The sequence below is a fragment of the Pleurodeles waltl genome, chromosome 4_1 (assembly GCF_031143425.1).
Source record: "Pleurodeles waltl isolate 20211129_DDA chromosome 4_1, aPleWal1.hap1.20221129, whole genome shotgun sequence".
NCBI classification, from domain to species: domain Eukaryota; kingdom Metazoa; phylum Chordata; class Amphibia; order Caudata; family Salamandridae; genus Pleurodeles; species Pleurodeles waltl.
Genome location: NC_090442.1, coordinates 363001954 through 363027764, shown reverse-complemented (window position 1 = coordinate 363027764; position 25811 = coordinate 363001954). Strand labels below are relative to the sequence as shown.

The window sequence follows — 25811 nt, the reverse complement described above, 5'->3', positions numbered from 1 at the left end:
GCACAAGAATTAGTGCATGTTAGGCACACTCCATGGTGTTCAATTTTGTATTTCTGTTTTTAACAGATCAGAAATGTGTTTTTAAATTTAGAAATGCAGTTTTTTTAAATTCGAGAAGTATCAGCTTGTCATGGTCAATAGCGTTCAACACAGGTGGGTATGTGGGTATCCTTGTAATTAATGGTCAAGACCACTGGGTGCCACTGTTCATAGACCCGCAGAAAGCACCAGTGAGGACTAGCGGATTGTAGGGCACCAGCAGGTATAAACAAGCATTTACAATGCAACGGGTCTCGTGTTTGCTCATGTTAGAGCTGATAGCGTTGTAAACTCCTAACCCGACTTTTCACCTATCGGCAAAAGTGCAATTAACTATGTAAAGAGCTCGACTTCTGCAAAGTGAAATCGCGCTAGTAAATTAGAGAAAAAGTAGTCCACGAGCCGGACAGAAAACAGCGAGCCTCGCATGTTTTCTGTACTTGGTCGCTGCGCTCGAGGAGGGCTAGCCACCGGAAAAGGCATGACGTATGCATGCCTTCGACTAATGAAAGCAAGCAGATTTTATTAGGCAAGCCCACGAAACAATGAAAAAGACTGACGTGACGTCGACAGGGCTCCGAGCCCTTTTCTAAACACTAAAGCGTCTCGCTGCGATACGCATGCGCAAGCGCATGCAACGCAGGCCCGACCCTAAAAAACAGAACGCTAGCTGCAAAACAACCCAACCACGTTAATATGAATTCCTTGGTCAGCAGGCCCAATAAAAAAAACTTTGCTCATCTTGCGCAAAGTGCTAGAAGAGCCTTACATTATCAAATTGACATGAGAGCAGATTTCAAACAAAAATATGTGGTTACAGATTCATACAGCAAAACAAAACAGACAGCGTGCAATCCAGAAAATAACTAGCACGAATGTGACACAAGCCTAAGGCTCTATGGGCGTTTTATGTCTTGTCTCGTATTTTAGTTCAAACCCAATCTTCCAATGTGCGAAGCTCCCCGTCCAGTTAAGGAGAGTACGCGTGGGGTATGGAGGGAGAGGAAGAAAGGCAGACCCGAGACAGAGTACCCCGATGGATGCCATGCTCAAGCAAAGTGGCTGCACAAGCAGTCATCCCAAATGCATGCTGCACACATGCACAGACAGTGGGCACCACAGCGAGTGAGTATGTGCCGGGATTTAAAAAAAATAATCTGATAACATACAATGCTACCAAGAGAATCGATTCTATTTCTGATGCCTAACATGTATGATCCCTAGATCTGCCCTTGCACGTTAACTACAGGTTTTAAGTGATTCACTCTCAAGCTTTCTATATCATTTTACTCTTGTCCTTGTCCTTATTCAATAAAGGGACAAATACATAAAACAGGGATGAAAAAGTACATGCACATGTGAGCTAAAGAGACAACAAGTGAAGGGTGTTGCAAGAAAGAGGCTTGACGTGAAATCAAGGCCAGGGAGCTTTGATATTCGGGATCCTGGCGTTCAGCGGGGGGGGGGGGGGGGGGACTTCTAATGTAACCTTTGGCCCACTGCATATCATTTTTTTTTACCAAATTAAGCACTGAAAGGAGGTAATGGAAGGAACAACTGTTTGCCTTGTGATTGCATGTTCCCTCTACTGCCCCCAGCGCCCCAACCTTTACTCCAACACTTTGAAGTCCATGTGATAGGATAATGCAAAGACTCTTCTGCTTGATCCCTTGAAGATCTCCCCGATTTACAACTCCTGCCTACATCTACAACGCGAACTAGGCACCTTTCTGCTCTGACACACAAACGTCACGAAGCAGGTTACCAGTAAATAAACAATGTAAGGATTCTCTGTAGTTCAGAACCTTTTTCAAAGAACTCTCACCAAAATGCTGTGCTACGACCGAGCTTACTATAGATTTTAGTGAATACAAAAATTGTCTTATCGAGTAGGGTAAGTAGTGCACTAAAACCCTAAAGTATGTTACACACAACATTACAAGGCATCCATTCCCACAGTCACATTACATAAACCACACTGAACTGAAAACAAGGGTGTACCTGACAAAATGGAGGTGCAGGTGTGAGATGTATGGTGATTTGACACTCAGTTTACGAAGATTACTGAGGAGTAGCCTTGCCACTTATGACAACATGCATGCCTTAGACAGACACACCTTGTTTAGAGGTAAATTTACCAAGGGGACTGTTTTAAAGTCCTGATAATGCAATGTCATTTCTCATGCATACCTGTTCTGTTCCACTTCACCATCTTCCTGTGACACAGCACTGCACCTAACACAGACCAAAGTCTCAAATATGCTCTCTAAGAAATTGGAGTATTATTTGAGGTGTGTGAGAACTCACCTCAAATAATAATTACCATCTTTCTCAGAGCGAACCACTAAAGTCACTAAATAAACTTGTGCTTAACAGCATGGGGCCGCTGCAAATCTCAACGGGCGGGGCGACGGAAGGGGAAAAATTAAAACATAAAAATAAAACTTACCTTACCACTGTCTCCTGCCGCCTTGCGCTCCTCTTCCCTCCGTGTGGTGTCCCAGCATTCACTGGGACACCAGCACAGGCTCCCCAGCAATCCTTGTGCTGCTTTCATGCTAAACATAGCAGGAAAGCAGCACCAGGATTGGTCTGAGAAGCTCAGATTGCCACTCAGAAACAGCCCTGGGGTCTGTGCAGTTTCTCCAGCCTGGCAGTTTAACACAGCTGGGCTGGAGAAACCAAAGTGCACATGTGTTTGGGTGGTCTGAGACGGTCGGCCAAACACACATGCGCACTTAGGTACATTCTCTCCTCTTCCCCCCTGCCACCTTCCGTGGCCCAGCCCCGCCCCTCCCTTTACTGCTGAGCCAGCAGATAAAAAATAAAACATTAGTGCAACTACTGTTTTATTTTTCATCAGGTGTAAAGAATTTATGCAGCACTCAAACAGTAATGAACTGAAAACACAACACAAGAAAAATCCCAGACTAATTTCGAAAAATAAAGTAAAGTTTAATAAATAAAATGACACAAAACAATAAAAATCCAATAAGTACAACCGGAGATATGATTTTTTAAAGTCTAAATTAAAAATAGAGCCAAGAAGCACAAAATGCCAGCCACGGTTATCTTGTCATGTAGACCGGGTAAAAGCCGAAAGTCTGACTGCGATTGGTCACAGGTAGATACAGGGAACAGGTTCGTCCCAGTGGAAAGTGCACCTTTAAACTTAGAAACTTTTATGGTGAAAAGTGGCAGTCGACATGTCATTAACAGAGCAAGCTGGATCCGAAGTGGGGCTCAATGACGGCGGGTAACCATTGTGGTCATCGATGAAGACAGGAAAGCTCAGAGTGGGTGAACTACATGCCCAGAACGGCCTCTGCACTGATCAGCTTCGTCAGTCTGGGAGAAAGCTAAGGCCGACAGGCAATTCAACGTTGACGGCTGTGGCTTTGACTGTGACCCTGTTCTCCATCAGTTCTCCAGGCAGAAAGTTGGCAAAATGTTTATAAGTCCCAGATCCTACAGTTTGGGGAGAGGAGGATTATACTCTAACACCAGCCAAAGGGCCAGGACCTGGGGGCACCACCTGGATGTTACGGCTCACTACAACAGAGGAAAGCAGTAAGGCCCAGGTCAGGGCCAGTTAGTACTTGTCAGCTGGGAAGCAGCAGGAATGGCCTTTGGAAGATTGTTGTGTCGCTGTGGCTCAAACAGGAGGTCATCCAACTGCTTCTTGGAGTCACTTTTGGAGTCCTTGGTTAAAGGCCAGGAGGTTCAGTCTCCCTTCAGGTTTTTCAGACAGCAGGACAATCTTACTGATTCGTCACAGACCCAGGAATGTTAAGAAGAGAGCTCTGTGGGGTCCACTTATGACCAGTGCCATCCGGTGGGTGACGGTAAGCCTCTGCCCACTCCTAAACCCATTTGGGCAGTTCCTCTTCCCCACTGGGTTTGGTGCCAGCCTGACTAGAGAGACAAAGGGGAGTCAGACCAAGGTATGTGCTACATCTTTCAGTGACGAGGTAGGCATCCTTTGAAGCTTGTTATGGAAATCACCCAGACCATCCTGTAGAGGGCAGAGCTGCATGCCCAGAGCCCTTTGTCTCCGTCTCAGAGCAATACACATCACACAACAGGGGACCAATCAATGGTCAGGTGACAGTTGGACACTGACAGGAAAGCCTTTTGGTTTTAGGCAGAAGAATGACAACTTTCTAAAAGTGTCATTTCCAAAACAGAAATATAAAATCTGACTTGACCATTACGTTGGATGTTAATTTACTGTTAAAATTAGTCCTTCTAGCCACTTCCAAACTGATATTAGCACTTATTAAAGGTAATAGCATAAGCCTGTGTTAGCTAATGGGGGACTCAGCCTTGCTGCAGTGAAAAACGACTTTGGAGGTTTTTCATGGGCTGGACATGTAAACCTTTAAATATTAATGCCCTACTTTTTAAATACCATGCACCCTGCCCTACGAGCGTTTATTGTATACCTTAGGTTTGACATGTAAGTATTAAAATAAAAAGGTCTAGGCCTGGTGGAAATGGCAGTTTAAAACTGCACAGCCAGGGTGCACTAGCACGGCTTTAGGTAGCTTTTACATTGCTATTATAATGGGTGGCACTATGAGAGCTGCATCCCACTAGTAGCATTTAATTTACCGGCCATGGGTACATGTAGTACCATATATTAGGGACTTATAAGTAAATTAAAGGTGACAATCAGGTCAATACCAATTTTCACATGTTTAAAAGGGAGAGCACAAGCACTTTACCCCTAGTTACCAGGGGTAAAGGGCACAGAGTCCTATGACCAACAAAAATCGAGTTCAGCAACAGAAGAGAAATATCTGGGGTGACCCTGCAAAAGGGGCAATTTTCCAACATGACCCTGCTAGGTGCTGTGTGTCTGTGTGAAGGCAGTCTTACTACGGCTGCTACGCAGTCTTAGAAATAGCATTCCTTGCACTAATGCCTTGGTGTTACTCCTGTCAGCTGTGGAGCTTTTTATCATTTGTTTTGAATACTGGAATAAAGAACAGAGATGAATCAAAGCAATTCTGTGCCGTCCAAGTTGGCTTCATCACAATACTCTACACCACTGCGCCTCAGCTGAACAGTAGACAACATCCACCCTTACATACCTGAATGACTTACCAACAGTTCAATGATCACATACCTGTATGTGCTAGGTACACAAGACTGTGCATGAGGGCAGTGTCGCGGATGGTTTGATTATGTGCCGTTCACTTAAAACACCACGCGGCCTGAATTAGGCGTGGGCCCCTCCCATACAGCCACCAGTACACTCACAGATACAACAGTGTTGTGTCTGGTGATCCTATTGGTAGGAAGGTATCCGAAGCTGCCACCAATTTTAGAAGAAAACGCATGTCTAGTGATAAATATTTCATCAAGGGCCCAGCAGAGTTTTGAGAACTTCCAAACTTGGGCTATTCGTGAGAAGTGTCCCTTTGCTCATGCAAATATTTTTCTCCGCACAGCTAGATATGAGAGCCCGCCATGCCAAATACAGCCCTCAGAGTGGGATTCGCGTCACTTGCATATTTGCGTCATAATTTCATTCTAGGATAGTACACAGTATTTTTCTCTGCGAGTTTACCTGTTGGATACCTTTTCTTTGCACAAGTGAAGTGCACGGGAAAAGAGCACCAACCGTTTCAGTGAAGTATATTTTTTGAAGGACGATATTTTTGTGTTAAATAGCTATGGTTTTGTTGTCCATGCATGTGTCCCGATACAATTTTTTTTAATCTTAAAGTAGGAGATGTGGTGTCATGGCTAAACTGAGGTACCTAGGAATCTGGTTCTAATCCCACCTCTGGCGCTTGACTGTTAATTGTGTCACTCTGTGCAAATCACTTCATCTCACTGTTCTTACAGTTGTTATTAATTAAAATGTAATGTAACAGTGAACTGTATTGACGTCAATAGCTCTTACTAATTCACACAATTTAAATATCCATGTATGAAAGAAATTGCAATTTTCCACAGATATTCGCAAAAGTAAAAAAAACAATAAAAAGTAGATCACTAAATCTAGAAAGACGAAATTTTATTTCATTTTCTCATATTGCAGTATGGTAAAAATATTTTCTCAACTCATCGCTCTCTGCGGTGTATTCCAACTGTAGCGTGGGCTACTAGAATTATGAAGCGGGAGCAAAATATGTGGCAGAGTTGACTAAATTATGCAGTCACAATACACAAATTATGCAGGGTACTGCAGCACATTGCGTGACAGTACGACTTCATTATTATGCAATTTTACCCATGTTAACACTGTCTTGGCAACATTTTCACCTCAGAATTACCACTGTAAACTCAAATAGAGCAATAGGTTACTGAAAGGTGACTAGTCAACCTTCAGGAATGATTTAGCACTGTGCAACAACGCATATCACTACACTTGTAATAAATGTTGATCCATTTGAGTTAAAGGACAATTTTTTGTTAAAATCTGCAAATTATGCAGTGTATAGTGGATTATGTGCCAGAAGTGGGAAATCCATAATCATGCAAAAAAACAAAGCCTCAGCTGCAGACTAGCACCACTCCAGTGGCCCTGACTATAAACACTTAGGCATTATTAAGTACCTTTACACCCACCAAGCACTACACGAACTCGATGTGGGCCTCAACATCTTGCATTCTAATATTAATGCTACTAAATGAAATGTATAAATATACAGCTCGACAACGAATGTGCAAATACACCTAACAGACGGTCGTTTATGAGGCAGAGAACCCAGCTGAGATACACAGCTGGGGTAGATATCAACTAGACTTTCCAACCACTTGCATCTTAAATGTGGATTTTATTAGCGTAGAGTCCGTTGACCGACATGGAAAATTACTGGGAAGGACCAGGGAGGTAGTAGGGGATGAAGAAGAAAAACAAGGCCGGAAAAACAGCTGCAGAACCGACGGCGAAAAAAGACAAACACGCAATCCGTGTATGTGGTAAAGCAATGCGTTCTGACATGCTGGCGTCTATCAAGATGTGGTAAACTAAAAGAAACAATGAATAGAGATTCACCCAGGGAAAGCGATGTTACAAAGCAATACTTGGAGGACATTAGTAGAAAAGCCACACTCCCGACTCTGGGACCCAGGGTTCGAATCCCGTTCGCGCCATTTCAATACAAACATACGGTGAAGACGGGGCCGTTGGCGGGGGCAGTCCCCTCGAATGACTGCATTTTCAAAAGACCTCAAATGTGTGCGAGCTTCCAGCAACCGCGCTCCTAGGACCGCGGGACAATTCATGACAAACGCTACCGCCGGGGCTAATAGCAGCTAATGGGGGCGCTGCTTTTTCAACCGCATTTTTTCAACGTTCAGTAAACAGAGTCACTGCTATGTACTGTTTGTGTAATTATCATAACAAGCCTGAAGACAGTCCATGTCTTTCAGACACACTGCTTTTCAGTCCCAGCACTTTCCCTTCAGTGTAAACACTGCCCCCCGAGCCAGATTCTGCACAGTGCCCACAATAATGGCGCCCCCCACACGCGGGCCGTGACGCATGCGGACACAGAGCGGCGAAACGCAATTCGACTGGGTCCTCTGCAAGACGGGGCGAAAGGAGCCCAGGGATCCAATTAACTGCAATTTAGCTGCTGTAACTCTGTTAGCACTGAGAACTCGGTAAGGGACCTCACAGTGATGGAACTGCCTTGGGGGCAATCAGTGTCCCTTCCTAAATGAGGAATACACTCAGTACTTACAGACCCTGAGGAGGTTCCCGTTTAGAAACCCTGACACTTGGCATCTTTACTTTCTGTGACCAGTTTCCTTACCAGCTGCAATTATACTTCTCCATAGTCCAGGCACTCATCTTGAGGTTCCCACCAGCCTTATCTTTTCATCCAGATACTCATGCATTCCAGGACAGGCATGCTTGGGGACCCTTCCAAGCTGAGGCCCGTGAACACCCATTACCCACCTCTCATCGTGACCTCATTCATTCCATTCTTTCCTAGTGTCACGGCATGCCGCGGTCTAGTGTCACGCCAGGGAGTGGTCGCGACTGGCTGACCCGGATGCTAAGAGAGGACTTCCTCTGGCTAGGGGGCTGGAGGATATAAATAAATGGGAAGAACCAGGTAAGGGGTTCCTATGCCCAGACTATAGCACTGGTGTGGTCCGAGTTATAACCGCCGGATCCAGTGCGTGCGCCGGCCGAGTCACAAGAAGCACCGTGCTGTCACACATAGGAGGTCAATAAGTGCACGGGGCAGAACATGTAAACTTCTCACCAGCTGGGCTTGATAAAAATAAGCACATATATAACTGTTAATCATACACGGTTAAAGTGCCGATGTCATCGCGATGGTAATCTGGAAGAATTTGCACAAACTGAGTCGCTCCAGATAAATCCTGCGTGTCTTGAAAAAATGGTGCTTTCAGTGTCACATCTCTCAAATCACCATATGTTTGTTCTGCAAACTAATGAAAAAAGATATATATTTTTTAATTTTGACAGTGTTGCATACTTTTGACAGTTGTAAAGTAAATAATGTATGTTTTTTGTTGCAAGTGCAAAACTAGAGAGCCTGATACACAGGAAACAAATGCCACGAGAGGAGAGGTAATGAGTAACTGAGTGCATGTAAAGAGGAACATGACGTTAGTTTAAACGTTTTCATAGATTGAAGGAGCCTTTCAATAGTGTTATAGGCTGGAATCCATAGCTTTATTTGCATGTAAATGTTCGTGCATCTGAATAACCTTTTGGGTAGACTAAATCCTCTACTGAAAGGGAGGGGTGACCCCGGACATTGACATTGCCCTTCACATTCATATAAAGGATCCACAGTAATTGCGTGCAAAGCTAATAGCAAATGTTACAAACATGGCTTCCATTAAACAAATATCGTCAAGCCAAACAGATGATCCATGTCATTTTCACAAAACAAAGTGCTGTTGCCATGCATGGCGAAAGAAAAAAAACTTCCATCAGTACTGCAAGAGAAAAAATAACCCCTACATATACATAAGCGAGAAGGGACGTCAGGCTGCTCACTGAGCAGCAAACAGACAACTAGCGTTGTCTTGATCCCATAGCAGACAGCTACACCTTCACATTTACCCAGTAAGCCAGGTAATTGTACAGGTGCATCCCTGGATAGTCACTCTGTTTAAATATATAGCGTAAAAACAGAGATTAATAGTTGAGTGGCGCGAGAAATCACCTCAAATAATATTCAGTCTTTGTCAGGGTGAGCAACAACAGGCAATAAATAAGCTTGTGCTTAATCCTCTGGTAGTTTGGCACAAAGCAGTCAGGGTTAACTGAGCGGCAATGTGTAAAGCATTTATGCAGTACCAAAACAGTAATAAAGTCGAAATGCAAAACAAAAACCAATAAACAAATTAGAAAAACAGAATAAAATGTAATAAATAAAATGACACCAAAATGACAGAATTCCAATTGAGAGGAACCAGAGTTAATTATTTTTTTTAAGGTTTAAGTAAAATGGAGCCAAGAAACACAATCTGGCAATAATAATCAATTGTCTTGGAAGAACAGGACTTACGACGCAATTTAACATGGACCGTGAGGGAGTACAGGTAAGATACACTAACCAAATCTGTCCTGGCCAATGGAGGTTGGCCTTATGGCACTTAAAGTCCACATCTTTGTCCTGAGTCCAAGAGGGAGAGCAGGTCCAGTCTTCAGCACTCTTCTCAGGCCACAGACAGCATTTCAGTCCTTCTTCTTCTTGGAAGCCTTCTTTCCGCAACTTTTCTTCAGCTGCACGTTTCTTCCGTGCAACCCCTGTTCTCTAATGCGCTCGAAATGCGTAACAAAATTAATCTTACCAGTCTCATTTAGTGAGTGCACGGGCATGGAGCGCATCATTTATTGTCTGCCTGCTACCGCGCTTGGAGTGCATTAACTACTGTATGTCTATCAAAGTGTTTGGAGCACATTAACTACTGTTCAATTGCCAGCACTTGGAGCACTTCAACCATTATTTTGTTTTCTACAGCGCTTGGAGCGCTTAAGCTATTTTGTTTTCTACAGTGCTTGGAGGCCTCAATTATTGTTTTGTTTTCCACAGCGCTTGGAACGCTTCTACTATTATTTGGTTGCCTACACCCTGGAAGTATTTACTGGGCAATACAGTTACACGCACTTGGAATGCTCTCCCTGTATTGCGTTGTCGTATACATCTGCTTCCTCTGGGATTACCAAAGAAAAGCACCACGGAAGGCACTTAGTGGTACTAACTGAGTCTTACCTGTGTTTTCCTGGATCACGTGACCTCTTACCACATTAAGAAATCTTAAGGCTGAGTAATATAGAATCCTTCCATCATCTTTACCCAGCGAATCTTCCTGCACTAGCATTTTCTTTTGAGGTAGTTATCAGAGAATAGGTCGGCAGGGACCACATGGGAATACATTATGCTTCTTTGGTTTCTGACTCTGTTCTTTGTTCTATTGGACTCAGATACTTACACTTGACTGAAATATACCTGAAAAAATCCAGGACCTCCTCCCCTGTTACCTAGCCTTCTTCCTTGTATTGAGACACATTACAAGCAAGAGGAAAGGGTTAGTGGAGTTGGTTCACATCGTCTCTGCAAGGTCCCTCTGCAGGCTCAAGGCAAGAGTTGCTGCGATCTGACATTTTCAAGTCCAGAAAACTTTCTGAAGTGGATAGCTGGAGTATCACACTTATGGCTGGCACGAGCTGGTGGGTGGGAATAACCCCTCAGAACATCCTAGCCAATGTGGTAAAGGCTCCCTAGGTTAACACTTCCACTTTGAGCATTTTTAAGATGGCGGAAATCTTTGGCCACACAAAAGTTGGGCTCCAGGGGCTGGTGGTATGTGTGGAGAGTGTACTACGGTAATCCTATGTCCTCCCACATCTAACACCAAAGTTCCATTTGAGGCAGTCCTTGGATCCCCAATAAACTCAGACAGATGTCTGATAAAACAAAAGCTGGTCTTTTGGCAGTTATAAAGCGAATATACAAGAGCTGTTTTGGCATCCTGGTCTCACCCCTTTGTAGTGTGCCCCAACTGTTGTGTGTAAACCTCCGGCAGATCAGTCACTCTAACGTCAAAAAGCGGCCCACTGTGATTGAAGGTTGACTGAAACTGGGCAAAACAGAGGACAGACCTCTGTGTGCTGCATCTGCCTGTGACAGGTACAGTCCCCAGGCTATTCTGCACGAGGAAGAAAATACCACCACAGACCTAAGACCCTCTGTTCACTGTCTGGGAGCAATACACAGGGGAGCCAATAGGAGGCAGGCGGCACTGAAGACTGGCAGTAAAGCCTTTCAGGTTTAGGCACTACAATTACAGCTTTCTAAAACTGCTAGTTCCAACATAGTATAAAATCTGATGTTACCATTACACTGTGTTATAAATTACTATTAAAATGAGTCTGTGAAATCTTTCTCTAACCGCTCCCAAACTGAATATAATCCTTATTAAATGTAATACAGAAAACCAGTGTTAGTCTGTGGGAGGCCAGTCTTGCCCCAGTGAAATGCCACTGTGTTTTTTTCTCTGCCAGGACATGTAAAACATCAAATATACATGCCCTACTTTTTAAATACAAGGCACCCTGCCCCATGGGCTTTCAAGGCCTACTTTAGGGGTAACACAGTATTAAAAAAGAAGGTTTAAGCCTGCCAAAAGTTTTTTTGCCAGGTTGAAATTGCAGTTTTAAACTGCAATAGGAGGACTGAGACATGTTTTCAGTTCTACTTTGGTGGGCAGCACAACAAGTGCTGCAGCATTTTACAGATCCTGGGTACCATACATTAGGGGCTTATTAGTGAATTAAAGGTGTCAATCATGCGTATACTCATTTTACCATGTTTGAAAGGGATAACAGAGGCACTTTACTGCTGGCTAGCAGGGCTAAAGTGCACAGAGTATATTGGCAACCATAAACGGGTTCATCAGCAACATAAGGCAAAAATCTGGGATGACCGTTTAGAAAGGGTAAATTTCCCACAGGTAGATAGATCACTGCCTACATTCCACAAATTATTGCATATATTGGTAATTCTGTGTAAAATACAGATAGATTCTATGTGCACCCTTTAGAGCTTATCAGTGAACTGGCACCACTCCCCATAGTCACAAAAGCCTGTGTATCAGTTGAATGAAAAGGAAGCTTTCCACAGACACAGAAAACCCATCTTGTCAGAGCACTCACGTTTCCCACCTCCTAACATGAATAGTTCAACCGGTCCAAGTTCTGGCCTTGCATGCCTGTATTTGTGGCATCCATAAAAGCATAAGCATGACCTGATTGCAAACAGCACTCGCTGGCACTGCAGAGCCCTCTGGAGATGCTATGCTACACTAAATAGATGCTGACGTGCACCCGTGGATGTGATGCATGTGTAATCTAAAAACGCTGTGGGGTACTAGGTTACGCCGTGGTGCACTAAGGGTTGTGGTGCACTCATGGAATTCAGTGGTGCACTGGAGTTGCTGGGGCACAAAAGAGACATTATGGTGCTCTCTCAGGTGGACTGTTGTGCTCTTCAAAGATAGTCTTGAGCACTGCTATGGTGTAGATGAGGTGCCGTTTCCCACCTGCACTCTCCACTCGCAGCGTTTCTCAGCACATACGAGGCACTACCTTGCACTTGGAGAGCGTGAGCCCAATGTCAGCTGCCCGGCCCTCTTCCAGTGCCCACCTCATGATCGAGGCAGACGGCTGGCAATGTTCCGTGCGCATTTGTCCCATGTGCTCCTCCCCTGTACAAGAGTGGAAGGCCATTTATTGTATGGCTGTAGTCCCAGATAAGCAATACATTTAGAGAAATGTTCTTTTAAGGATGCTTCGTTTATCTAAAACAGAACAGCAAGAAAAATAGCATACCACATAAAATCAGTAAGCAGAATTTTTCTTTTGTCTGCCCACTGTCCCAAAATCAAGAATTACTGCGAATTCGTTTGCCACATGAAATATGTTCACACGAATAAAAGATCTCAATATTCCTCCAAAAATTAATATTATCACACAAATTTACAAGATGAAACATTAAAAATTACAATGATAGAGGCTATCAAATCTTCAGTCGCATTCCCAGTATAGGGTTCATCTCCTAAAGATGAGCGTCCGCGGGAACCTGCCAATCAAGCTGTGACTGACAGATAGGAAATTACGGTGTGTCTTGGCAGGGTTACCATCTTTGCAAGTGCCAACGAGAGGGAAGGCATTCTATTTTGTGACCTTATATTTTCAGATTCCCTTAAAACACTTAAGAGCACATCTTTCAACCTAGCCCAGGGCTCTTGAGTGACTGGGGCTTATCACGACCCCCGGCAGATCCTCGCTGTTCCGCCCTGCACCTGAAGCACTGGGAATTACTACTAAGGTAGCAATGCACTTTACAAATGGTTTGATTGATTTATTATCGAAGGTCAAAGAGAGATCAGAGCCTCGACAGGCTGCCCTGGCAGCCAGGTTAGCCACTGTTCACCAGGACAGGTGAGCGAGTAGCTAAGTGGGGTCTGGTGGGCAACTGAGGGGGCACAGGGTTTCCTTGGTGGCGAGAGGAGGGATTATCGGGGTCACGAAGAGAAAAGGTGGGTGGGTTCTGAGAACAGGGAGGCAGCAAGGTACACCTCTCCACTGTTTCCCACTCCAAGGAAGGTGACTCCAGCTTCGGAACTGAAAGGAGGTGACCCAGTCCGTTGTGGATCATTTAAAGATGGTCACGGTGTGGATTCATTAATGCTTGATACTCATTGAGGCCGTCGATGTATGTTTACTGCATAGGACCAATGCATGTTTACTGCCTGGGTGATTGATGCATGTTGCTGTCAGAGGCACTGATGTACTGCTGCCTGGCAAAAATGATGATGCCCATTACTGTCAATGGTGGGTGCTCATTGTTCCCTCTCTCATCTGGGTCCAAGAGGAAGCCTGGCAGACCGAGAAGATAGATACCAGTGCAAGTGAACATACATATCGTGTACTGTAGTAGCTCTGCCAACCCGTTCTCTTAAGGCCAGGATGGATAAATATTTGCCAATGCCAGGGTTTTGGAGTATGCCAAGCAAGGTCTACGTTACTGTTTTTGTTAATGTAAAGTACATTACAAAGTATCTCAGGCCCCTGCATAGAACATGTAGTAGATGCCGTGCCCACTTTTGGTGCTTCTCATGAGCAGCAAGACGTGTTTCAGGAAACATCTGACGCATAGGTCTGACTGTGTTTATGTCATCTGCAGCAGCATTCCAGTTAACTACCATTTTCGTGTTTTTGTTAAATTAAAAAAGTTGAAATTACATTGCATTCTTCTCTCTGGATATTTTAAACCTCCTCGCAAACACCCATGATAAATACCTAAAAACCTGATATTCGCTTTATGTACCGTACACTGGAAGGAAGACGTAACCATACCAATGCGACAATCAGTGGCCCAGAAGGCTCACGCCACAGTGATGGTGTCAAAACACTTCAGTGTAAATAGTAACTCCCTATTTGTAGCTGCCAGGGGCGTGCCTTGTTTACTAAAGATGTTGAAGTAGCTACATTCTTACATCAGGGGTATTGATAACAAATACACTTTATTCCTAAATAGTGATTAACACAGAGGCAAGGCTGGTTTGGTGTCACCCGAGTAAGAACGACATATACTGCTGCTTCAGTTGAAGCCTTAAAGTGACAGTGAGTAGGGATTCGAGAAAAGTATCCATTTGAATGGATATGAAAGGTGGACATCAAAATGGGCTGTCTAGGACTTTGTGTCATTGCGAGAAGCTATGCAGCCCCCCTGAGAAAGTTTACAAGAAGTATTAAAACTGAACGTGCAAATACAGGGATGGCTGCATCAAAAAAGGAAAATACTAGATTTATTTTCAGTGGGACAGAAATCCAAGACGTGCCTTTGAATTAAAAAATGAATTATTTGTTGTCGTAATATATTTCAGTTCTTGCACCCACACGGGTGGAAAATGGAATTGTGCATTTCAGAATATTAGAATTCCCAGGAGATAAAATTGATGGCCATTTTTTTAAATGCATGTACCTAAGTAAGCAACACAAATTCTCTCCCTGCTTAGAAACTAGCTTGAAACCTTCTGACAGACCACCTGTGCTCCCTAGATGAAGGCGCACTGAATACAAATCAGCTTTTGTGATATTCAGCAATACATCATTTGGACAGTTGCTCACATTCTAGGTCAGGAACAGCAAAAACTAAGGACAAGTTATAAGCGAATTCAACAACGGCACGCCGATGATGCAGTCTAGAACAGATCCTTCTACATGTATCAATAGCACCACCACCAATGCCACCACTTTAACCCCAGCTGCTACTCTCCTAAGTTGCCATCCTGAAGTCTTGTGTGTAAGTAGGAAGGCGCATGCTCTACAAACCCTAAGGAAAACAGATTATCAGCTTCTTCAACCAATCCGCATCTCAAAAGTGCCCAGGAAAGACAAGGCCCTCAGCGAGAAACTTTTTTCAGCCAGTGCTTAATTTGAGCCAGTGGTTTGCAGTGCTCAATGCCAGCACTTTATTATCAAAGGTGTGTATGAAGCCCCCCACAACATTTCTTTTATAATTCAATATATAATAAAAATGCCTAATACCTGCTGCTACCAAAGTCATCCTTATGGCTTTGGATGAGCTGGAATAGTCTGATTTATCACACTTGTACAAGTGTGATGGTTTGTAGTGGTGTTGATGCGGTCATTGGTAGCACTGGCAAGGGCAATGGGTGGTGCAGGCTGCAGTGACCTCCTTAGAAGGACCCTGGTAATTACTTTTTTTCTTTCAAATTAAACACTACTCATCTCTCCTCCAGAAGCATCCGAGTACGAAACCCCAAAGTCCATCCAGCATTAGTTGCTATTTCCTTGTGGTAACACCATACAAAGACATGACCCTCCAAACAAGGAGGCCAAAAGACATCCAAATCTGAAAGACCTAAGACCACTCAAAACAACCTGACTAATCATAAATGTGTGGAAGAAATGCACGAGAGAAAGAGGCACACTTTCTTCCAAAGTGACTTATTTCAAAGACAAACCTACTATGCCAACAACATACTAAACGAGCTCTTCAAAGTGGTAAGAAATTCCTCCACAGACTCATTCTCAACTGCAGACCATTACTCAACAGAACGAATCCTTGGATGTGTATAATATTTCTCTGAGAAATTCCCTAAAATCAGAAATGACATATGTACATACTATATTTCCAAGCTGGTTATCACATACACGCACAAATCCTTCATTGGCTTGCAAGAATCACAAAATGAGTCCCACATCTTTCCTTATCTTTGAACAGTGACATGTTTTAAGATGCACCACACTTGTCCCATAATGAAATCTTAAGCTACAATAATAAACAGATAACACCTGCAGTCCACTGCAAGTATCTCCTCATTCTGGCCAAACAATTTCCCCTTTTTTGTCATTCTTTCTGTCCTCACCTACATTGCCCCTCCTCTTAATGCAAGAACCTTGCCAGATCTCGTATCTCCCTTCTTCCACTCCATTGCCACCTTCTCCCTGAATATATCTTACCTGCCAACACACTCCAGATCTTACCTCTGTACCAACTTCAGCACCTTTCCTGCCTTTGCAACTGGATTAAACGCCCCACCTCAGCTACTTGGTGGGGTCTAGACCACTCTTATTCTTCCTCCCCACCAATATCAACAAATGCCCACAGCATAACTGCTAGCATCCCCATCACCCCCAGACTATATTCTTTCACCTACCATGAAGGTTACCTACTTGCTGTCTTGTTCTTACACTGCCATGAAACTCACATTAGTTTCTCAAACCCACCCGCTGTCCTTTCAATTCATCTCTTCCCACCTAGAATGATATATATAAAATACTGCATATTTATTAAGATGTATGGTATAGTACAAAGAAGATACACATTTTAGACACCTAAAAGAAATAAGCATGACTTTGTATGTTAAGCACTCGCTGCTGACATCTGATGTGACTTGCAGGACATGAGTTTGAATCCTGGCAAAGACAACACAGTTCTCTGATCTATAAAGGTGACACTGAGGCTACCAGTCAAACCAGTTATTTGCACTGCCTAAAATTCCAAAACCGCAGGCTTAAAATAATCTATGTTAAAAAAGGTGACCATATGTGTTACAGTAAAAAGAACATTGTCTATGTTATGGGAGACATGTTTGTGTGTGGTGTAGTCGAAATGTGTTGCACCTTACGACCCCTCTCTTTATATTTGTGGGAGAGGAGATGTACCTTTTTTTAGATACATGATAATTTGTGGAATTGTAGAAAGTACATGTATGCTACGGGAGACGTAACTGTGTGTTGTGTTGCAAGGGGACGTTCCGTGTTATGATGAAGATTTGGTTAAAGTTTGTTATAGTGGACTATCGTGGTTTGCAATGGTAGATCATGTTTGTAGTGTGGTCTCGTATGATAAGCTAGACACAGGCACGAGTGGTGTACTAAAACCTTAAGACATAAGGGCTCATTTCTGGTACGGTGCAGCTGTGGTGTGTGGTGAAGCAGATGTGTGATCATACCAGATGTTGTGGAAGATGTGGCAGTTATAGTAGAAATGCCTAGGTCCAATGTGGCGTGAATTAAATAATGCATTTATTTTCTCTCAAATTGATGCTTTCACTGTTTTTTGCATCCTTGTGTTTATTTTCTTGACTGTTTTTGATTTTCGTGCCTCTTTGAAGAAATGCACCCGCCACCTTGACACATAACATACTAATCTCCCTCTTTAAAAAAATGGCTTTGCCGTGTCCCACTCGAAGCAGTCTGGCTAATCACAAGTAGATCTAGCTATACAAAACGATTTACAACACTGCGACATTCTTCGACATGTTGTGGCACACCGGACAAGTCAACATGAAAGTAAAACCCATCATCGGGAGCCTCTTGGTTAGCGCAGCACAAGCTCAGTCAACCAAAGGGATTGTTGATGAAGCAAGGAGCAAAAATACCGAGTGTCAACTGAACTGACCACTAAGAAGGAGCAGATGATATGTGCATTAGATATAACTAATACTCTGACTGGTGTCACATGTGCTATCATGAGAAAGGCCAAAGTGACTCCCAACCAACGTGCTGCCGTGAACCGCTACCAGCCAGGCACTGCAAACACAACCTACAGGCATCGCAACTTCCAAAGACACTAGGTCGTAGTTCAAGACGGATTCCAGCAATGAATGTTCCCTTAACTGCCCGATGCAGAGCCACAGCCCTAAGTGCATGTGTCCAGAGAACACTATGTATCGGACCGGCACTGGACAGGAGAGTCCTTTGGTGCACACACACCCATACACATACCACACCACAGGGCTCCTCACCCCATACACATACCACACAACGTGGCTCCTCATACACACACCACACCACAGGGCTCCTCACCCCCATACACACACCACAGGGCTCCTCACACCCATACACATACCACACCACAGGGCTCCTCACCCCTACACATACCACAACACAGGGCTCCTCACACCCATACACATACCACACCCCAGGGCTCCTCACACCCATACACATACCACACCCCAGGGCTCCTCACACCCATACACATACCACAACCCAGGGCTCTTCACCCCCATATACACACCGCAGGGGTCCTCACACCCCTACACATACCACACCACAGGGCTCCTCACCCCCCTACACATACCACACCCCAGGGCTCCTCAACCCATAAACATACCACACCCCAGGGCTCCTCACCCCCATACACATACCACACCCCAGGGCTCCTCACCCCCATAAACATACCACACCCCAGGGCTCCTCACACCCATATACACACACCACACCGCAGGGGTCCTCACCCCCATATACACACACCACGCCGCAGGGGTCCTCACCCCCTACACATACCAGACCACAGGGCCCCTCACCCACATACCACACCACAGGGCTCCTCACCTGGTCCAAGCTCGCCTTACTTTTAGACTAATCTAACACAAACCATTAGTATGCCAGGATTTTATTCATCATAACTAGCCTGTTATCCAGGGTAAAATAGTCACTGTCCACCCAATCCGGCACTGAATACGGGGCCAGCTATGGAAATGAAAAACAAACAAAAGTGAGGAAGGACCTGCAGTTCCAGCAGGAGCTTTTCACTGAACTGTTGCTCGCCGTGGTAAATATAGGTTACACTGGCGCTGCGCGGTGTTATCACAACAAACAGCAGTGTGTGCCTTAGGCAACAGGACACTACTTCAAGCGCAGCCACCAGGGTTCAAGCTGTATTCACACAAGAGCACACTACTTCACGAGAAGCCACCAGTGTCTAAGCTGTGCTCACACAAGAGCACACTACATCACGAGCAGTCAGGAGGATTGGTGCTGTGCTCCCACAAGAGCACAGTACTCCTCCAGCAGTCAACAGGGTTTAAGCTGTGTTCACACAAGAAAGAGTACATTACTTCACGAGCAGTCGGCAGGATTGGAGCAGTGTTGACACAACAGCTCACTACTTCAAGCAGCCACCAGGGTTTAAGCTGTGTTTACACAACAGCACACTACTCCACGAGCAGTAAGCAGCATTGAGCTGTATTCACACATGAGCACACTACTTTAAGCGCAGTTTATACAAGAGCACACTACTTCACGAGCAGCTAGCGGGACTTAACATGTGTTTACACAACAACTCACTACTTCAAGCAGCCACCAGGGTTTAAGCTGTGTTCACACAAGAGCACACTACTTCACAAGCAGTCACCAGGGTAAGTTGTCTTCACACAACAGCTCACTACTTTAAGCGCAGCCACCGGGGTTTAAGCTGTGCACACCACTTCAAGAGCAGTCAGTGGGGCCTAAGCTGTGTTCACACAACAGCTCACTACTTCACGAGCAGTCAGCAATGTATAAGATGTGTTAACACAAGGGCTCGCTGCTTTAAAGGCAGTTATCAGGGTTTAAGATGTCTTCACACAACAGCTCACTACTTTAAGGGCATTCACCAGAGTTGGTTTAGATGATCTGCACAGAAAGTGATCTGCTTTCTCTGAAGTGATTTGATAAAGCCTGCAAAGCTCTAGCTTTAGAACAATCTGTCAAACCTGATTCGGTGCAATCTGGGTCCTTAAATACTAGTGGTCCCTTAAACACACACTTCTTAGACGCACACTCCGCCCTATTCGATAGAAAAAACTCAGAACCCTCCATTGTGCGCTTTGTGTAATTAGCGCTCACACACAACGTACTCAGTCTCTGGGCAGCAGAAAGCGCCTTCTTTGCAAGTTGTTATTGATACAGGACGTGCACGGTCTAGATGTTCACATCATTTGAAAGCTGTTTGGAAGAGAAACATTTACCCATGGCCTCTGGAAATCCACGGGGAACCGAATTCCTGCTGAACACAGGATTTCGTTTTCCTCTTAGCCGAGAGAGAGCGCGAGAAGGGGAGGGGGCGAGACATCTAGGAGGCCGAGAGAGCTGAAAAGCAGAGTGAACAGCGAGAGGGTGGACAGGGACAGAGATTCAAACAAAAGGGGAAAATGGGCAGAAAGAAATGTAGAGAGAGAAAAGAACAGATGAAGGCGATAAGGTGGGATGTGAAGAGTGAGTGGGGAAGAGAGATAGAGGGAAGAGAGTAATAATGACTCCATGCTACGAGGCTTTGTATTGAAAATACAGAAATATAAAACATGACAAACTCATTAGAAAAGGCAGTTTCTCCGTTTTTCCCGAGAAGGCACCTTTACTAATAAAGGCCTTTTCCGAGCGCCCAGGCGGGGCGTGGTAACACCTACATTTCAGATAGTTCAAGGCCAGCTCTCATTGCAGCAGAGAAATATTGTAAATGCATAGCTTTAGGGGCGCGGGGCGATTTTATTTTTCCTTTGGCATGCAGGACAAACATCATCGCTTATCAACACACACCAAACGCACACAATGCCAACCTAAAAACATGAAAGAAAAAACACGAGCGCTCATTAGAAATGTTGAATTTGAACACCAGCAAGGGCTGTGTTTGCGGACAGAACGAAATCTGCGACATACGTGGCTCCTTGTGGCTTGTAGGTGAACTGGAGGGAGGGAGAGCAATATTTAAACAGCTATCTGCTGTGGGAGTCTGAGCGTGCAAGAAGGCAAGCTCGACACACAAACTATTTACCCTCCTCAAGGTCACGTTGGTGCTTAACATATTCAGATTTCTTGCTGACGCGAAGAATACAATGAGTGGCCATTGAATAAATGGGGGCGGTTTATCTCCTCGTTTTCGCTCTAGTAGCCGAGAGTTTTAAAAAAGTAGAACAGGCGACAGGTCTGGGGACCCGCGTGAGCCGCGCTGCACTTTACCAGACGGAGGAGGTGATATCTTGTTACAACTTATAGATACTGTGTGTGTGTGTGTGGGGGGGGGGGGGGGGGGGGGGAAGAGGGGAGGTGTAAAGAAGCCTCAAGAGGCCCACAAACCTGTGCTCTCAGTCTGCGACCAAGCAGTTTGTGAAAAGTTGAAACATCCCAACAAAGGACGTAACGCGTGTACAAAGTCCCTTAAAGTTAGTGAGCTGCTGTCGGGCTCTGTGTATAATATAAATTCTGAATTCAGGTCTCAGGCGAGGGGATTTGGCGGAACGTCCAGAGCTGCCGACTTTGAAAATATGGAACCAGGTACAAGTCTAGTTGTTGGCCCAACATCGTGTGATTCTGGACCAATCAAGTCACCTCCCCGCTGCCTTGTGCAACGTAACTGAAGTTCGTGTACACGCTACAATACCCTAGGGTCCAGTTTGTGCTATATAAAACTGCAAAAAGGGGGCTACAAACAAAAGTTGTATCTGGCTAAGATAGCCCGGGCTGTCGAGGCACAACCTGCACTAGATAAGAGGCTGGAGGTACCTAGGCACCCACTGGGTTGAGGTGAGGCCATGTGTCATGCTGAAGAAAACACGTGTCAACGTGCCCGCTGTCCAACGGGCGCAGCGCGAGGGAACCGTGCGACCAGAGTGAGCTAATGTAAATAACACACTTTGGTGCATTTCTGGGATATTTATAAGCGGAGCACATTCCTTCCCACCCCCGGATCAGACAGTGGAAACTTTCCCACACTAGAGGCTCACATCTGAGTCAGCTTTCTGTTTTTCATGGCTCTCGTGGTAATATTTACTTAATCAAATGAAAATGTTAAATAAATAGGGGCATTTGCTGTAAAAAATAATTTTGATAACATGTTCCGCTAGATATGTCACTGAAACGACATACAAGTGTGCACTGTGTCAAAATGAATCCATCAGAGCTGCAAGCCACCCCATAACGAGATGTTTAATCACTCAGCAAAGAATTAGCAGGAAGGACAGCTTAGTTTTGGGATACTTGTTTACTTATGCATGACAACAATGTTGCATACCCGCAACTGAAATGAACTCTGCACGGGGTCATTTGTAATGTGCACAAAGCGTCGAGCCCCATGTTTTAACTGTTACAAATCAATGTTTTTAACTGTGCCAGTTCGATGCAACAGGCTAAAACTGCAACACCCATAATGCACTTGTTGACTTCGCTGAAGTGATCTGTTGCTGACAAATAAACACGAAATCCGGGACTGGAAATAGTGTGTCTCAGATCACACGGAAAGTTATGCGATAACCCCAAATCTACTCAAGCAGGAAGGAAATGCATTCTTAGGTCTACAATTGCATTTGATACATAGCAGATTCGTGTGTGTGTGTGTTTTTAAAATGTATCATACAGTGTGTCTGTCTGCCATGTAAGGTGTCGGTCATTATTTGCATGATATCCAAAACCATCACTACTTTTAACAGAAATGTTGGACACGGGGACTGCAGGCCTTTTTTAAAATTTGAAATTGATTTATATAGCGGTTAGAAATACTACCCCTGGCGACGCACAGTTCACCGCGTGTTACTTTCTTTGGGTCTGTGGGTTGCACCCCTGAGTGTCTACGGTGATTAAAAGGCAGCGCAGGTGTATTTGGGATGGAGCGAGAGGTCCAGTCCGAGCCGAAGCTTCAGGGGCACGTGCTGTAAGCGCCCCCAACCCTCCGGGCTGCACCCTGCTGAGATGCAGGGAGAACTCTCCCGCCTCTGGGGCACACAGAAAGCAAAGTCTGTGGCCACGAGACGGACTGTGAAAAGGACATCCTCTGTGAGTGAAGCACAGCAGCACACACTCAAGGGGCATCATAAACTTCAGGTGGGCGAAAGGTTCCTGGTGCCGGGGGTACTGAAGGGCAGAACAAGACTTCAGGTGGGCGCCAGAGTCCTGGTGCCCGGAGCACCGAGGGGCAGCACAAACTTCAGGTGGGCGCCACGGTCTCCTGGTGTCCGGGGCCCTGCGCTGCAGCACAAATTCCAGGTGGGCGCCAGCTCTCACAGAGTTACTGTGACCAAATTAAAGTCTGGCAAAGAAATGCGGTACGCGAGAGCTTCGTTGGAACAAAACAACAAAAGTAGTTTGTGGGCTCTGCCATGAGATCCTGTCCCCGGCGGCTGCCCCGCTGCACACAGACAGCCCCGGTTCAGGATTTTTAGCTGGCAAAGCTATAAACACACAGCGGCTGCTTCCACAAAATCTTTCTCAATGTACGCCGAGGTGTCCTCAGTATAGTATACATGTTATGTACCCCCATCAGACCCTCCTAACCAGAACTCTAACACTGTCACACATTCAGACCAGGAGCAGTTACAGGGGCAGGCTGGGGGTGCAAGCCACGCAGAGCACAAGTGCCGTCCGCTCCGTGTTCTGTGTATCACGAGCACAGAGCGAGGAGCAGGGCGGACGATGCACGCCCGATGCGTGCAAACAATAACCGGGCCGTGCAAATGTCAGGGCTGTCAGATCCTGTGTAGAGCTCGATATACAACGTTTCTGGAAGTGAAACACGCGGGTCCCATGTCCCACCTTCTCCCCCGGGAGCGTGACTGGTAGTCTTCTGGTCCAAGTCTCTTGTTACACCTACACTGTGAAGCGAGAGTGACGGTGCAGAGCAACAGTGACTGCCCTTGTCACCCCTCCCCGGGGGAGATACCTACAGTCTCGGAGCACTAGTGCCCTGGTCACACAACACCGACAGTGAGAGCAGGAGTGACGACCTCCGATCACTAGTGTTATTGTCACAGTCCCCCTGGAGCGTCACTGACGGTCTCGAGGCACTACTACCCTTACAACACCCTCACCGGCAGCAGGAGTGACGGTCTCCGGTCGCATGTCCTCTTGCCACACTCCTGGCTGTGATGGGGGATGGCAGTAACCCATCAGTAGCAGCTGTCCTTGACACACTTTCCCTAGGACGTCTCAGGCAATAGTGCCCTTGTCACATCCAGGGTTAGCAGGAGGGTAGGTCACCTGGAGGGATAATATCCGGACACTAGTGCTCTCGTTACACTTCCCTGGGATGCGGGACTGCCAGTGTTCCTACACTAGCGCCCTTGTCGTCGCACCTCCCCTCAGAGCAACGCCGACAGACTCCAGGCACTAGTGCGCCTGTCAAACCTCCCTCTTAAGTGGCACTGACAATCTCTGGACACGAATGCTGTTGTCACTCTCCCTAGGCATGCGAGTCCTAAAATTCCAGTCAGTAGTGCCCTTATCACATGTCGCCTCGCAGCGAAACTGAGTCTTCTAGGCACTAGTAGTCTAGTCACACACCCCTGGGCTGACACTTCTGACCAGTCAATATTGCTATTGTCACACCTCTAGGCCACTCGGTTAACAGTCTCACGGAGTTAGCGCCCCTGTCAAATACACGCCTCCCGAGAGGGGACCAGGGCCGTAGGGTGAAGCCTCCCCCGGGGAACTAGCGCCTAGCACGCTCCTGGAGTGCGCAGTACATCTGTCTGGCAGAGGCTGCCAGCCTCTCCCCGGCGGCGCCTCCGGCTGTCAAACTGTGGGAGCTGGAGACGCACCGGGAGGCTGCGCGCGCGCGCTGCGGAAAGTTATGCCAAGGCTCCAAAAGTTTCTTACCTGCTCCCGCGGGATGATGGGCAGCGAGGTCCTCCGGTGAGACTTGGTGCCGCCGCCGCCGGACATCTCAGCGGAGATCACGGAGCTGGACCTCCTCCTTCTCCGGAGCACCGAGGTCTCCTCCTCCTCCCCAGGTCCAGAGCATCGGGCGGCCGCGGGCTCTGGGGGCGCCCCCGGCGGGGGCTGCGGCCGGCCGCTGTGCCTGGCCAGCAGGATCCCCACGATGCCCACCAGGTAGGCTAGATAGCGCCTCCAGCCGACCCGCAGCCTGTCCAGCGAGACGAGCGAGGCAGCCCTGAGAGCGCTAGTGACGGCGAGCATGGGGGCTCCCTGCCTCAGCACCAGCCATGTCCCGGGCGGCCCCCGGCGCAGCCCCACCCCCGCGGCGGGCGGCTCGGCTCGCTGACCCCCGCAGGCTCCTTCGGGTGCTGCCCCTGAACACAGCAAGGAAGGCAGTGCACACTTCTGTACTCCTCTGCCTCCAGAAACCACTGCCCCGTGCAGCGCTGCGCTGGAGAGCAGCGCTGCCACGACAAGCACAACTGTTTGTCCAAAAGGCAGCCGGCTCTGGGAAAAAGACGTCGAAACAAGCCCAGCCCAGACAACGACGGATTTAGGCTAAATGCAAACCGTGCATCTCACAGTACTTTACCTGACCTCTTTAATGTCCTCACTTTCTTTTTATTTTGTCACTTTTTTGGAGTTCCTTGACCAATTTCTAATGTTAACTCTTAAAACTGTCTCTTTGTCATTTTTCAATTTTGATGCCCTTAATTTGTTTCCTTGATGCTTTTATAGTATTACCCTCATATTGCAGTTCCAAGTTCTTTTGTAAAGTTGCAGCTAGTTTTATTGCTTTATTATTACTGCTATCACT

At 46.0% G+C, this 25811-nt stretch overlaps 1 protein-coding gene across 1 annotated transcript in view; it reads right to left on the bottom strand.

Moving 5' to 3' along the window:
* PDE3A (phosphodiesterase 3A) overlaps nt 1-25421 on the bottom strand; it is a 955418-nt gene extending 929997 nt beyond the window's left edge. Inside the window, exon 1 of the mRNA XM_069228518.1 lies at nt 24935-25421. Within this exon, the coding sequence (XP_069084619.1) occupies nt 24935-25255 (321 nt within the window). The 5' untranslated portion in view covers nt 25256-25421. The remainder of the gene's footprint in view (nt 1-24934) is intronic.
* Between the last annotated feature and the right edge of the window lie 390 nt (nt 25422-25811).